At 41.4% G+C, this 15,852-nt stretch overlaps 2 protein-coding genes across 7 annotated transcripts in view; one reads left to right on the top strand and one right to left on the bottom strand.

Moving 5' to 3' along the window:
- Positions 1-3,301, bottom strand: part of RAD51B (RAD51 paralog B) — a 644,260-nt gene extending 640,959 nt beyond the window's left edge. For all 5 annotated transcript variants that reach the window (XM_058739438.1, XM_058739440.1, XM_058739439.1 and 2 more), the window contains exon 1: positions 3,201-3,301. The gene's annotated coding sequence lies outside the window, so the exon portion shown is untranslated. The remainder of the gene's footprint in view (positions 1-3,200) is intronic.
- Positions 3,302-4,393: 1,092 nt separating this feature from the next.
- ZFYVE26 (zinc finger FYVE-type containing 26) overlaps positions 4,394-15,852 on the top strand; it is a 68,831-nt gene continuing 57,372 nt past the window's right edge. For both annotated transcript variants that reach the window (XM_058739437.1, XM_058739436.1), the window contains exons 1-6: positions 4,394-4,501; positions 4,999-5,275; positions 6,903-6,981; positions 12,411-12,500; positions 14,377-14,899; positions 15,284-15,414. In XM_058739437.1, the coding sequence (XP_058595420.1) occupies positions 5,082-5,275; positions 6,903-6,981; positions 12,411-12,500; positions 14,377-14,899; positions 15,284-15,414 (1,017 nt within the window). In that variant the 5' untranslated portion in view covers positions 4,394-4,501; positions 4,999-5,081. The remainder of the gene's footprint in view (positions 4,502-4,998; positions 5,276-6,902; positions 6,982-12,410; positions 12,501-14,376; positions 14,900-15,283; positions 15,415-15,852) is intronic.

Genomic DNA, 15,852 nt, shown 5'->3' with positions numbered 1-15,852 from the left:
CCATAAGCAATAGTAGACAGGCTACCAAAACACACTACAAAATAAAAAATTCTTCAAGCTTCTTCCTGTGTGAAATGAAATGTATAGTATTTAAAATATTACTGATAAAATAAAAGCTATAGAATCTTTCTATGTCTGCCAAACATGCACACAAACAACATAAGAATGTGCATTTCACACAATTCTTTTATATTTATTACATGAATATAAAGATATCACTTCACATTTGCATAGCATCTTAAGATTTTCAATGTATTTATAAATTTTATTTGGATGTATAATTAACTTTCAAGGAATATTTCCAAGCAGCACTCCTTAGAAAGTCTTTACTGTCAGGGCACCTGGGTGGCTCCGTCAGTTAAGCATCTGACCCTTGATTTTGACTCAGGTCATGATCTCACGATTCAGGAGATGGAGCCTCGTTGGGCTCTGCACTGTCAACATGGAGTATGCTTAGGATTCTCTCTCTCTTTCTCTCTCTCTCTCTCCCGGCCCCTCCCCTGCTCATGTGCTCTCTCTCAAAATAAATAAACTTAAAAAAAAAAAGTCTTTACTTTCATTGCACTGTAACAATAAATTTACTGAGCACCTACTATGTACAGGAGGCACTGTTCCAAAGCTTTATATAAATTATGACATTTAATCTTCTCAATAGCCCTATAAGGAAGGTTGATTATTGACCCAATTTTTACCTATGAGAACACTAAACCCTAGATGTTAGCTATTCCATTGTCACCAGAAAAAGTAAATGGTGGATTCAGAATTTCAACTCAGGAAGTGACTCTAAGGTTTATCCTCTTAACCAGTATACCCCTACTACAAGTCCATAATCATATTTAACCTCTCCTTTTTCTATGAGCCAGAACAAACCTCCGAATCAAACGAGATATTATTTCAGGTCTTAATTACAAACTGAAATGTGGTGGTTTGTTTTTTTTTTTTTTTTTGTATTAGCTGCTCACATTCTCACATGCAAGAAATTTCACTCTTACTGCTGAACCTCACTAAGACTAAATGAGACTCATGAAATATTTGCCTTCAGTGAGCTAGAACACAATCACTGTGATTCCTTTCATAACACATGCAGAGAAGAGGCTGTGCATCTCGCTGAGATGACAAGATACCCTCTGGATAGAATAGAAACAGCAACTCCATTGTTCCAGGAGATAAAGCAATATTGTTAACAGAAAAGGAGTAACATTTTGGAACAAAATACATAGTACTGAAAATGTAGATAACCTGTTTATGCCCAAATTTCTACATAAAATCTAAATTCTCTGCATCAAATTAATTCTCTCCTTCCCTCTCTCCCACTTTCTCTCACATTCATGAGCCTATGCATATGCGCATACACACACACACACACACTTCTCATAAGCACAAAATACATCCCTCTCATTTCCCTCAGTGGGAATTTGTACCGATTCGTTTCCTAAATAGTTTACCAAGTGATATCTGCTGTATCATTTCTTAGTGTCTTTATAGATCAGGTAGTTCTGAGCAATAACACCATATAGGCTGATACATTCAATCAAAAAGAAGAACCCAAACTACCCGGACTTGTTTTAACAATAACCAACTCTGCTATCTCAGCCTTCTTAGGGCCACTCCCATCATTTGCCTGCACTATTGCATGCTGCCTCTTGTTATTCCCTGCACCATCAAAAAAAAAAATTTTTTTGCTCCTTCAGGAGACCCTTCTTAATCACACACTCTGCTGAGCTGCTGGGCTCTGGTGTAAAGAATCATTTAAGCATACTCCTATCCCTTTGGGAACTCACAGTAAAAGATGAAAAGAGATTTATACACAAATTATCACAGTCACACGGTAAGTATCGTCATTGGCATTTAAATGTGCCAGGAAGAAGCACCAAACTGGTCTTCGAAAGTTAGGTCAGTGCTCCAATCCTGCCAGAGGTAGCTACCTAAAACTTTGCTCCAATCCTGTCACTGTCATCCTTTAAAACTACCCATGGGACCATTAGGGCACGGGATAAATTCCACACTTCTTAAGATCACATAAAGACCCTTCATAAACTGGTCTCTCATTTCCCTCTCATCCATACATCTGATGGCAAGGCCCAGATCCTGCCTTCCTGGCAGCTACTTCCCCTCCTGGTATCTTCAATTCCTCATCTGTAAAACAAAGGTCATTCAAATATCTACCTCAAAGGAATGTAGTGAAGGTTAGAAGATTTGGATGGTGCCTGACACACAGAGCTCAAGGTTAACAACCATTACCATATCAATTGTCAGCAAAACATCATTTGTTGCCTCACTTCATCCGCTCTCCAGCCACAATACTGTATATTGGTAGGTTACACAAGCGCCATCCTGACTCCGACTTTCCTGCACAAACCTTGTCCCCAAGTCAATCTCTTCCAACCCAGTGTTTTCATCATACTTTATACGTATTTGTTGCATAATCTTATTAACGTATTATCACGGCTTGTTTCTTCCACCAGAGACTGTTAAATTCCTGCTCTGTGTGTGTGCGCACACATATAATCAGAGGTGAGGGAAGATATTCCATCCTGAAGGCTGAAACCTTTCCTCCTCAACAAAGTAAAAATCCTCATGAAAGATGTTCAGTGAAAACTGTTTGTAAGTAACGATAATAGCTAATATTTATTGGACCCTTATTACGTGCCAGGTACTGTTCCAAGAACTTCCGGTGTTTGACCCCTTTTACAGACTAAGAATACTGAGGCACTGAGTTGAAAAACTTGCGTGAAGTCTATCAGCTAGCAAATGGTGGAGTCCGCATTCGAATCTAGACATAGAACTCCAGATTCCACGCTTTAACCACTCTTCTTCAACACCACAGAAGGCGAGCGGACCCCAATGTTCCCTTAAGGACCGGCTCCCCCGCCGAGACTCCCCAACAGCCGGCAAATGGGAGGGCGGAGGTGGGCATCAAGAGGCGAAAACGTCACTCTAGAATCCCCTAAAAAGAACTTTTTTCCAGCAAGGAGCACAGTTCCAGCATCCCCCACAAAAGAAGGCCAAGAAGCCCCCATATTTGCGGCGGAGTTCCCGTTATCATGCCTCAGGCCTAAGGGGGGAGTGTACTGGATCAAAGAGGTTTTCTCCGCTACCCCGAAAGTAATAACACAGAAAGGGGCCCAGAGAGGGGGCAGGAAATAATGAGCGCACCCCATTACCCCCCGAATGCCCCCCCACACGAATCTTTGCAGTACCGGGTCTGTAGCATCCAACTTTCAAAGTTTCCCCCACCCCTCACAGTTCCCCGCGGAAAGCGCCGCAAAGCAACAACCCAAATGCCGATTGGGCTGTCACTCGAAAGAAATATCCAATCAGAGGTAGGAAGAGTCCCAGGTTGATTCCACTGCTTGCTGGGAATTGTAGTTCACACCAGAATCCGTCACTGAATCCCAGTTTCTCAACATAATGATTATCAAAATCAGGTAAAGAAACATCTGCAAGGAGAAAATGAAGCCAGGAAAAACCCTGCTTGGAATTGTCTCTTTTATTTTTTTTGTCACTACATTTAAAAAATGTATAATGGACCAGAAAGACATGTTAGTTTTCAGAGAATAGTTAAGAATTCACCTATAGTAGAAGAGGTTTGGAAGAGAGCTGGGATTGATTTGGGTTTGCTTTTTTCACCACACTTTGGCGGTGAAATGGTTTGGAAATACTTAATGAAATTGCTCAAGCTGAAAACACACAACGGGGAAACGTTAAGAGCCTGTAGTTTAAGAAGACCATGAAGGGAACCACCGAAGTTTCGGTGTAAAAGGGAAAAAGTTTTTGCTCGTCCTTTGCTCTCAGCTCTTCAGTGCATACTTCTATCTTATAATTTAGCCTACTGTGTCCTAATTACTGACCTGCATTTGTTATTAGACTGTGAACTCGAGGACACGGTCTGCAACTTATTCAGCCTGAGAAGTAGGGCCTAGGACACCGTTCAATTAACGATTGTCGGGTAAGTGAGCAAATAAATCAATGGAGTTAGGCAGAAAATGGGAATTCAGAACGCAGGATTCTGCGATTATAACAGAACCCAAGTGGATAAAATAGCAATGGAGGAGTATCCAGGTCTTCTTCCTCTGGAAGAAGGCCTGGCAAAACACTGTCACCGGCGGGCGCTTAGTAAAAGCTGACTTCAAACGCTATGGAGTAAAAGAGACATGAAAAAAATCAACGGACACTGATATTTCTGCCACCTGCCCCGCTGAACGCAGAACTGAAGGTATCGAGCAGAGGAGTGGTCAAAACTGAAAGGAACGATCCTCAGCCAGGTAGCTGGTTGACTCCGCATGTCCTAGCTTTCTCCAGTCCGAAGAGGTGGCATCACGTGACCCAAACAAATATGGCGCCTTATTTGCATCGTCCCTCCATTGACCAATAGGAGTAGCCGCTATCAGTCGTCCCACCCCACCCCTCCCTCCGGCAACCTCCCGAATGGGATCTATCACCTGACTCGGCTCAAACATGGCTGCGCTGGAAGCTCTATTGCTTTGGGTACCCGGAGCAGGTGAGTGTAAGGCGCCCCAGAGAAGGTGGGGGCGTTCACCACGACCCCTGTAGGGAGCGTCCCTGCGCTCCAATCTTCACCGTCCTCCAGCTCTGACACACACTCATCTGATGATCTTCACTCCTCCGCCTTAAGAGAGGGCTCAAACTAAGGAGGTTCCTGCTGCATTTCTCATACTTAGGGAGGCGACCACCTGGGGATTTGGAGCCGGACTGGGTCTAAAGTTAAGTGGGGAATATGAAAGAAGATTTGTGGGTCTGCGCCCCGAGCTAATACGACTATTAAGTTTAATTAAATATTGGATGTGTGTAGAGAGATGGGATCCACCCCTCGGGGAAAGGTGGAACTTCTCAAAAAAAGATAGTAGCACGTCAAATCAAACATAAAACGATAATTAGGGAAGTAAGTCCCGCTTTTCCCAGCCAGTCTAGTAGTTACTAGTTTGTCTAAATATAGTGCGTTCCGTTTCTCCTCAATGTGGTGTGTATTGTTTCCAGGAGGTGCTCCACGAATGAGAAAATTGACAATGTGTTCTGCGTAATTCATCTCTTTCTATCTCCCTGCACTCTGTGCTGGGAAAATGCATCATCCATTTGGAAAAGAAGAAACTGCTTCTCAGAAGCAGCTCTTTGGGTTTTTCTGTGAGTGCCTTCGCAGAGGAGAATGGGAGCTGGCACAGGCATGTGTACCTCAGCTACACGAGGCACAAGGGGATATCCCAAAGAAGGTGGAAGATATACTTCAGGCGCTCGTGGTGTGTCCAGATCAGCTGAGGTAAGGGATCTCTCTTCTTCCCAGGAAGTTACAGGGCGGGAGACACAAGGTCAATACTTGGGCTCTGGTCACCTACTCTCACGTCCTCTCTGAAGAATTAGCAGAAGGAGAGTGTATTTCACATGCTCTGAAAATTTACCTCTATGATACATGTTTATTAATCGGTGTTGGCTTTGAATTATCATCTGAACCAGAATTTAATCCTGGACACCAAAGTGTGCCTGAAACCACCATTTCTTGATTATTATCATAAAAGTAGATGGTGGAATTGAATTGAAAAGCATTTTCTTTGCCTCCAGAAAAGCAAACGCTGCTCTCTTCTTGCTTATGATGTTGTAGTTGTAACAAAAGACTGGAAGTTAATTTACTTAAGGTTTTTATTTTGAAATAATTATATAAATATTAAAAATTATACAAATAAGGTTTACATTCACAAAAAGTGCAAAAAAATACAGAGTAACCTTCCCCAGCTTCCCCCAATTGCAATATCTCATATACCTATTGTACAATATCAAAATCAGGAAATCAACATTGGTATATTACTGTTAACTAGATTACAGACCTTATTCAGTTTTCACCATTTTTTTAATGTGCATTTGTTTTTATGTGTGTAGTTCTGTGCAATTTTATCCATGTACAGACTCATGTAACTACCAGTAAAAATCAAGCTGCAGAACTCTTGCATCACCACAAAAGAATTCCCGTACTTCCTGGGAATACCTCTTTGTATTTTGAACCCTCCTTTTACCCTGGCAACCACTGTTCTCTATCTAAATTTTTAATGAAGCTCTTCCTGGCAGTGCTATTAACAGCTAGTGGTATAATAGTTAAGTGTGCTATTTAGTCTTTCCCTCACTCTTCCTTACTTTGGCAGCTATATTATATTGTATTAGTATATAGACAGTAGAAACTTAGGTGATTTTTTTCCCTTAAATTTGGGTTCTAGCCAGATTCTATCTAAATTACTAACTTTGAAAAAAACCCTTATGAATTCCTGTAACCCTGTTTTTAGCCTAGAGTTAATAAATTTTTATGAAATTCCTTATTTTCTTTAAGACTACTTGACTCAGTTTCTGTTTTCAACAATAAACTTTAAAGAGCTTTGTTTTTTATGGTTTTCTATGTAATGTTTAAAAATAATAAAAATAAAAAGCGCCTGGGTGGCTCAGTCTGTTGGGCATCCAACTTCGGCTCAAGTCATGATCTCCTGGTCCATGAGTTCGAGCCCTGCGTCAGATTCTGTGCTGACAGCCCAGAGCCTGGAGCCTACTTCAAATTCTGTGTCTCCCTCTCACTCTGCCCCTCTCCTGCTCACACTGTGTCTCTCTCTCTCTCAAAAATAAATAAAAACAATAAAAAATTAAAATAATAATAATAAAGACTAGATAGGGAGGTAGAGGCAGGGGTGAGACTTTTTTCCTTTTTTTTTTTTTAATGAAATCTAGTGCTGTTCTGGTTCTAGTTTTATTGATCTATCATATACATTTGAAAATTTCTCATTAGTACAATGTCATGCCTGTTTAGGTTTAAAACACACTGAGCAGTGAAATCCAAATCTTGGATCACAAAAGAGAAAAGGTCAGTAGAAACTCTTTGTTCAGAAATTCTTTCTTTTTACATTTTTCAGATGTGGACGGGACATCAACCCTCAAAGATTAGCCTGGATCTGGTTTCTTGTACTGGAAAAATGGTTCTCCCAGGAAAAGGTAAGCAGGTTTATATTCAAAGTTTTTCTGAGGCCAACACTGAGAAGAACTTGGAAGTAGTTTTAAGATTTCCTTTTTACCTGTTACTTCCTTTATTAGGAGGTTTGTCATATTCCCCTCTCAGTATTGACAGTGAGAATAGCTTGAGTTTTTTATTGCTGTTTCCTTACCTAAATTTATTCATTAATCCCCCAACATACATTGGTGATATAATTTTGTTAGATACCACTGTGAGTCTTGTACCTGAACAGAACTTTGCAAACCTCAGTGAAAATGACAACATAGCAAATAAAGTATGAACCTCATAATACTCAAGTAATAGAGAATGGGCTAAGCCGAAACCTGGTTGTTCTTCCAAAAAGCTCATTTTAACTAGTCCGGTGCAGTGAAAGCTTACAGATTTAAGCCTCATTAATTAAAAATTTAATAATCCACATGAATTAAACTAAAAGTTACCAAATATAAAAACACAGTGTGCAGATTTAGTGAAAGAAACCTTATAACGAAGTGCTTTTTAAAAAAAAAAGAAAGAGGGGCGCCTGGGTGGCGCAGTCGGTTAAGCGTCCGACTTCAGCCAGGTCACGATCTCGCGGTCCGTGAGTTTGAGCCCCGCGTCGGGCTCTGGGCTGATGGCTCGGAGCCTGTTTCCAATTCTGTGTCTCCCTCTCTCTCTGCCCCTCCCCCGTTCATGCTCTGTCTCTCTCTGTCCCAAAAATAAAAAATAAAAAAAAAAAGAAAGATTGCCATTAAAAGCCTTTTAGAAGTATGTGATAATTATCAGAAATTGCTATCCATTGGAGGACTTTCTCTGAGACAATTTTGTATTAAGCCCCAAAATTTAAGATTTTTATTTTTTTAATTTTTTTAAGATTATTACTTTGAGGGAGCGAGAGAGAGAGTGAGTGGGAGAGAGACGGGGAGAGAGAGAAAGAGAGAGAGAGAGAGAGAGAGAGAGAGGGAGAGAGAGGGAATCCCAAGCAGGCTCTGCACTGTCAGTACGGGGTTTAAACTCACCAACCAGGAGATCATAACCTAAGCCGAAGTCAGACACTTAATCAACTGAGCCACCCAGGTGCCTGTAGACTTTAGGATTTTAAAGTGAGGAACTTCTGACCCAGAAGAGAAATGAAGAAATGACTGGCCCAGGGTCACACCATAAAGTTAGTTGGCAAAACTAAGGCTGGAACCAAGATCTTCTGACTTTGAATCCCCAGCCTACTGGTTTTTCCTGCTGAACATTATTTTTAGCTTATGGACTTAAAAGCCAGAAACCATAAATTCTGTTTTGTAAACGTGTGTAAGTCAGCCTAATTTTCTTCTTTACTCCCCTCTATCATTAGAATTAATTTTGCTTTTAGTTCCAGTTTTGCCTGACACTTCTCTTTCTCCACATTGCTATCAAAAAATACAAGAAATTACTAATCTAAATGTATTTTTTTGTCCAGGCTTTTCCAAGTCTAAAAAAAGAAAAATGACAAAAAGACTAGCCGGGAGAGGGAAAAAAGAGAAGCAAAATTAAAAAATTAGCCCAGAATGATTAAGTTAGCTATTGTTGCAGATCTAAAAGGGAAAACTTGAGTTAAAATATTCAGAGTGTCTTCAGAGAGAAAAAGAAAAAATGTCTGTTGTTATTGACTAAAGATCTTTCTAGTCCAAGTATGGAATTTGTTAAACCAAGTGAACTTTCCCCTCACTGAAGAGCATTTACCTACTTTATGGCTACTTTGTTGCTTATTTTCTGTACAGTTGCTCAACCAGACTAGGTGGTTGATTTCACTTCCATGGCTCCTTAGCACAGACTAAGAATAGTTCTTGTTTTTCCAAACATCAAGACCATTTGGTCTTAAAGCTTCAGTGCCTCCTTATTTAAACAGTTGTGGGAATGGTTTAAACTTTAAGCAAGGACCTCAGTCTTACCTCTTTTACAAGGACTAAGATTGCAAGTGGGTTCTTAAGAATAGTTCCGCAAGACCAGTTGCTGTCCCAGAGTGGCCTTTATCTTTTAGGGGACTTGCTGGCTGCCTCTCCTTTTCCAGTCTCCCACCTTCTGTCAAAAGCTTACTTTTTAAATGTTTACTTATTTTTGAGAGAGCACGAGCAGGAGAGGGACAGAGACAGGGGGGCTCTGCACTGACAGCAGCGAGCCCCGATGCGGGGCTTAAACTCACAAACCAGGAGATGGGGACCTGAGCTGAAGTGGACACTCAACAGACAAAGCCACCCTGGTGTCCGAAGCTTCCTTTTTAATTATTACTTGAAACGGTTCCATTTTCCCTTTTCTTCATCCACTTTTGCCTTCTGCCTTTGTATCTTGCGGTGATTTATCTCTACATGTGGAAGCATGTTTGCAAAGATTTAACTGCAGAGATGTTCACTGCATGCTGCTTCTAATAGAGGAAAACTGGAAACAACTCCCATGTCCACAGTATAGGATTGGTTAATCTGTTTGTAAAATATCATGCCACTATTAAAATTATGTGGTAAATGAACTTTCAGTGACATGGAAGGATGTTCATACTGTACTATGTGAAAAAAATTTTTTAGAAAACTATACATTTGAGATGTGTGCGTAGAAATGGTCTGGATGCCCTTAGACCACAGTATTAATAGAAGCTCTCTTTCAGTGGGAAGATTTGGAGCATGTATGTGTGTGTTTTCACTTGCCTATTTCCATATTTTAATTTTTCTGCATTGAACACACCTTGCTTTGATAGTAAGATCCATGCTTAGAAACATGGAGCAAATTCTTCCCTGTTTTAGAAATGTTAGTCATTTATGACCCTGCATGTGCATAAAGTATTTTCACCAGTAAAATAATTATAAGCTAATGAGTCTTTAGGATTCTAGATTAAAGTCCTAATATCTTAACCAGGTTTTTTTTTTTCAAAGGCCTGCTGTCTGGACATCTTATCTATTCCTTTCTTTTAGTCCTCAATAGAAGAATTTAACCTTTAGCTTTCCAGCATGAATTTTCTTCACCAACTTCAATCACTAGCATTATATAAGCATTCAGATGGCATAGGTGCATGAGAGAAGGATGCGGTAAGAAGAAACAGGGTTTTACACCACAAACACACCAGATCATGTTAGCCTATGACGTGATGAATGGCACTTGAGTAGAGTATGATCTTGTGTTCTAAACCCACCCCCCTCCCCCCACACACAAACGATCTTGCAGGTGCTTCTTGCTTGAGATAGGAGACTTTTACAGTAAAATATGACTCCCGGAGGGGTGTTTGGGTGGCTCAGTTGGTTAAGTGTCCAACCTCGGCTCAGGTCATGATCTTGTGGTTTGTGAGTTCGAGCCCCACATAGGGCTCTGTGCTGACAGCTCAGAGTCTGGAGCCTGCTTTGGATTCTGTGTCTCCCTCTCTCTCTGCCTCTCCCCTGCTCATGCTCTGTCTCTCTCTCTCTCAAAACTAAATAAACATTTTTTAAAAATTAATTTAAAAAATATGACTCCTCGGGGCGCCTGGGTGGCGCAGTCGGTTAAGCGTCCGACTTCAGCCGGGTCACGATCTCGTGGTCTGTGAGTTCGAGCCCCGCATCAGGCTCTGGGCTGATGGCTCGGAGCCTGGAGCCTGTTTCCGATTCTGTGTCTCCCTCTCTCTCTGCCCCTCCCCCGTTCATGCTCTGTCTCTCTCTGTCCCAAAAATAAAAAATAAAAAACGTTGAAAAAAAAATTAAAAAAAAAAAAAATATGACTCCTGGAACCTTTAATCAGCCATGTGATTTATAGGTGTCTTTAAAGCAGTGTTTGTCAGGATTAGTCCTAGATTTTACTCTTATTTGTATTTGTGTCTAGAGAAAGGGAAACTATAATTTTAGTTTTATGAACCAGGTAAAGCAAGTTACTGTGAAACAAGCAGGTCCAGGAAGAGTCAGGGGCTCTTTCTTTCATACATCAGTCTTCTCTGGTGGCATGTCTCATTAACAAATATTTGATGGGATCACTTTTGCATACTTGAAATAATTAGAAAATACTTCCTAACCATTTCATCTTTAGTAAAGGTTGTTTTTAGGGGCACCTGAGTGGCTCAGTCAGTTAAGCACACAACTTTGGCTCAGATAATGATCTCACAGTTTGTGAGTTCAAGCCTTGCATTGGGCTCTGTCCTGACAGCTCGGAGCGTGGAGCCTGCTTCAGATACTGTCTGTCTGTCTGTCTGTCTCTCTCTCTCTCTCTCTCTCTTTTTCTCTCTCTCTGCCCCTTACTCGCTCATGCTGTGTCTGTCTCTCAAAAATAAATAAACATTTAAAAAAATTTCTTTAATAGAGACTTGGGGCACCTGAGTGGTTAAGTAGGTTAAATGGCTGACACTCGGTTTCAGCTCAGGTCATGATCCCACAGTTCATGAGATCAAGCCCTACATTGGACTCTGCACTGACAGCACAGAGCCTGCATGGGATTCTCTGTCTCTCTCTCTCTCTCCCCCCATCTCTCCCTCTCTCTGCTCCTCCCCTGCTCACGCTCTATTTCTCTCTCTCAAAATAAATAAATAAACTTAAAAAAAATAAGATGTGTGTATATATATATATATAATATTTTTATAATTATTTATAAAATAAATTTATAAAAAAATTTATTAAAAAAATTATATAAAATAATTTAAAAAAAATTATTTATAATATAAATATATATATATATATATATATATATATATATATATATATATATATATTTAAGCCATAGGTTTGTTTGATTTAGAGATTAACTAAATTTTTTTTTTTAATTTGTAAAAATATGACAGGGGTGCCCGGGTGGCTCAGTCAGTTGAGCGTCCAACTTTGGCTCAGGTCATGATCTCACGGGTATGAGTTCAAGCCTGGCGTCGGGCTCTGTACTGACAGCTCAGAGCCTGGTGCCTGTTTCAGATTCTGTGTCTCCCTCTCTCCCTGCCCCTCCCCCACTCATCCTCTGTCTCCCTGTCTCAGAAATAAATAAACATTAAAAAAATATATGACACACAGTACCTGGCATATAATAAGTGTTTAATAAACATTAGATCTCTTCCTCTTTCCTATTGTTTTCCACCTTATAATGAATATCAAAAATGGGTTTGGACCAAAAGAGGATCATGTGGGCCATACTTTCCCAAGCTTACTCATGACTGGGTGTTTGGACACCACAAGGACATTTCTTTGAAAAAGACCTCATATGACAGAAAAGTCACATGAAATGAGCAAAGCTTGGAATTTGAGGCTAATCAGAGTAGGAGTTAAATGTTAGTATTTAAGAGGGATATGCATCCAAATTTAGCTGTTTTTATTTAGAAAAAAAAAAAGCGTCTCAAACATATCCAAGAATTTAGTGGTTAAAAGTGCTTTATCTTAGAGAAGCAGCAGAAATAAGACTAACTGAAGAGAAATATTATTTGTTAACAAAGAATATGCCTAATCTCTATGCTTCCTGCTTATGATTCTTCTAGAAATTACTCCCAAGTGTTTTCCGGAGAAAGCTTGAGTTTCTTTTATTATCAGAAGACCTCCAAAGTGACATTCCTGAGGACATCCTCAAGGTAAGAGAGGGCTGGGGAGCTATCTGCCTAGGGTTACTATCACTCGATAAGCTCAGCTCCCAAGGATCTAGCAGAGATAGATCCCAAGGAGGTTGGCTATACTCTGTTCTCAGGCAAGACCAAGCTAGGTAGATGTCCCTTTCAAGAGAGCTCAGAATTGGAATAAACTTACCTGATTTTAGAATTCTTAGAGTTGGATTGTCCAGAAGTACTAAGTATAACTGGGGATTAAAGGTGTCGTTTTTTTTTTTCTTTTCATGGGAAAGGAATACATAACTTGGATTTAAACTGGATGTTTGAATTTTTCACCAGTGTATCATAGGGAATATAAAGGGAGGAAGCAATTAGTGTTTGTTGAATACCTCTTCTATAACAGGTGCATTGAATGTGGTAATCCTCACAACAAATTTCTGGGGGCAGATCAAACTAAATCTTAACTATATCTAAGGTGCCTGAGGTATGCTCTGACGCTCAGTACTGATTTTCTTCATGACCTGGCCACCAGCTAATTAAATACATATTAGCAGTAGGATTTAAGGTAGGGACTTACACTTGTATTAGGTCAAAGACCCATGGCCCTGTGACCATCTTGGAAGCAGATAATGAAGAAGCATCCCTCAGTACTGTCCATAGGCATGGTGCTAACGCGTGAGAAATCACCTACTGCTCCGTCCTCTTTTCTGCCTCTACCCTAACCCTGCAAACAGATTAGAGACTGTAGAGGCTCTTGCCTTAAAAAAATTTTTTTTAATGTTTGTTTTTGAGAGGGAGAGAGAGAGACACACAGAGCATGAGAAAGGAAGGGGCAGAGAGGGAGAGGAAGACATAGAACTCAAAGCAGGCTCCAGGTTCTGCGCTGTCAGCACAAAAGCTGGCACAGGGCTCAAACTCATGAACTGTGAGATTATGACCTGAGCCAAGGTCAGACGCTCAAACAACTGAGCCACCCAGGCGTCCCGTAGAGGTGCTTACCTTTAAAGGCTTACCATCTAGTCAGGGAGAAAGACGAATACACACATGCCACAATTGTGGACTAAACCAGATGGCACTAATTTTGAGTACTTTGAATGCCCAATAAAGAGGGAGAGTTGTGTGAGTTGGAGGTACAGGGAAGATTTTTTTGTTTGTTTCAAGTTTATTTATTTATTATTTTTTTAAGAGACAGAACACATGTGCATGAGCAGGGGAGGGACAGAGAGAGAGGGGGACAGAGGATCTGAAGTGTGCTCTACACTGAACAGCAGAAAGCCCAATGTGGGGCTCAAACCCATGAATCGTGAGATCATCACCTGAGCCAAAATTGGATGCTCAACCAACTGAGCCACCCAGGCACCCCTTGGGGAAGGCTTTAAAGGATAAGGAATGGGGTATACCTCAAAGGATGGCTAGGATTTAGAGCAGAAGTTAAAAACTGGTATGTAATGTTCTTTTAAAAGTTGAATTTAAATGCCATGAGAGTGGGCATCATGTCTCATGCCCATTTGTTAGCAGCGTGGTCTATCAATTTGCAGCCCTTGATTTAGATCTACAGTGCACATTTTGGAGGTGGTGAGGGGGGACTAGCTTGAGAATGGGGGCCTTGGGAGATTGAGTTATCTCTTTGCCTCAATCTTTTTTGCCTCAATCTCTTCATTAGCAGTGAATGAGCACACTCATATGAGCACACTCATAATAGCAGTGTCTTTCTCTTGTAAGGGTTAATTTGACTTTTCAATGTAAAGGGCCTGGCAGGAAGTAACTACTACAGAAGTGTTTGCTACTGCTACTATTATATACACGTGCATATTTCTACCGAAAAGGGGAAAGCTTCAAGGCTTATAAATGATAACATTCTAGACATGCCTCCCATGGATCCCTCTCTTCATCCTCTATTTAGGAGCTATATGAGGCCCTGGCACAAGATTCAGGAGGCCCTGTGCTTGATGGAAATCAGAGGCGGGATAGCTGGACCCCTCGGCTCAGCTCAGAAGCCATCTGTGTGCTCTGGGATCTTCTGAGGCAGTCTCCCCAGCCAGCACAGGCCCTGCTGGAGCTCCTGCTTAGAGAAGACGACGGCACTGGCCTCTGTGGCTGGCCCCTGCAGAAGGCACTGGTGGACTTCATTCGAAGGGCGCTTCAGGCTGTGCAGGGCTCCGCCACTGGGCCCCCTGGTGAAGTAGATGCTATCTATGGAGCCCTTCGGACTCTGCATTGCCCTGCAGAGCCTCTCGAAGTTGAGCTGCATCTCCTTTGTGAGGAACTACTGGAGGCCTGCAGGGCTGAGGGGAACCCCCTGCAGGAGGAGCGGGTGCTCAGCTGCCTGCTCCACAAGGCAGGACGGAGCCTGCTATCCCTGTATGGCCATACTTATGCAGAGAAGGCCGCAGAAAAGCCAGCGAAGACCATACCCTCGGGAAAAGGTGTGTTCCCTTTGCTGCTTCTCCTTGTGTCTTGGTAATTCTGCTGTACCTCTGAAGTTCCTCTAGGCTAGTGCCTTCCAAGTTGCTCAGGAAATCTAGTGGAGGAGCTAAGCAAAAATGATAAGGTGTTCTTTTGTAAAAGTAAAGATTTTGTAGTCCAACATGGAATGGTGGAAAAAAATAACAAAGTAGTAACAATAGCAGGAAAGAGCTTTTCAGAAGCTACTGAGAGAAGTTAAAGAGTCTTTCAGATAGAAGCACAGAAAGCCTGGCTTAAGTTTTTAAAAGCGTGAATTCTCACGTCTGTTGGTTTTTCAAATGGGCTTTAGCTTAGGAAAGAAGAGCTTCCTGTTCCCTGGTAACCCTGTCTGGTTTGATTTTTAGTCTCCCCCGATCATCTAGATCCTGAGCAGGCAATGCTGGCCCTGTTCTCCAATCCTGACCCAGCCCAGGCTTGGAAATCAGCCTATTTCTACTGCTTGAGCAACAGCAAGCACTTCCTCGAGCAGATCCTGGTAAGTCAAACGTATTCATTCTCCATCACAGAAGTACCGAGGGATTCTCTACAGACTTTTTCATTTCTCCTTTCTCTCCCACTCATTTATCTAACACAAAGCAGTCTAATTAGTGATGTGTCATTGGGTGTGTCCATCTCACAGTCCCAGGGGAAAGAAGGCTCTGAGAACCAGTATCATTCTTAATTAGAACTGCAGTCATTTTATATCCGCTCTTTGGTGGGGACTAAGATGTTGGGTATGTATAAGCTTTCTGGAAGGTGTGAGGAAGAAAAGACTGTGGCAGCAATATGTTGCCTAGCTGACGGGAATTTAATCCGTCTAACCTTCTCCTTCCAGACCGCAGCCAAGCTTTAGTTGAACTCAACAGGTATTTATTAACCTCATCCTGTGTGCCAGGCACTGTGCTAGGACCTGGGGTTACAACAGAAGTCAGTC

Source organism: Neofelis nebulosa, chromosome 7 (genome assembly GCF_028018385.1).
Source record: "Neofelis nebulosa isolate mNeoNeb1 chromosome 7, mNeoNeb1.pri, whole genome shotgun sequence".
Taxonomy (NCBI): domain Eukaryota; kingdom Metazoa; phylum Chordata; class Mammalia; order Carnivora; family Felidae; genus Neofelis; species Neofelis nebulosa.
Note: the sequence above shows the minus strand (reverse complement) of the source record. Positions and strands in the feature narration are given on the sequence as shown.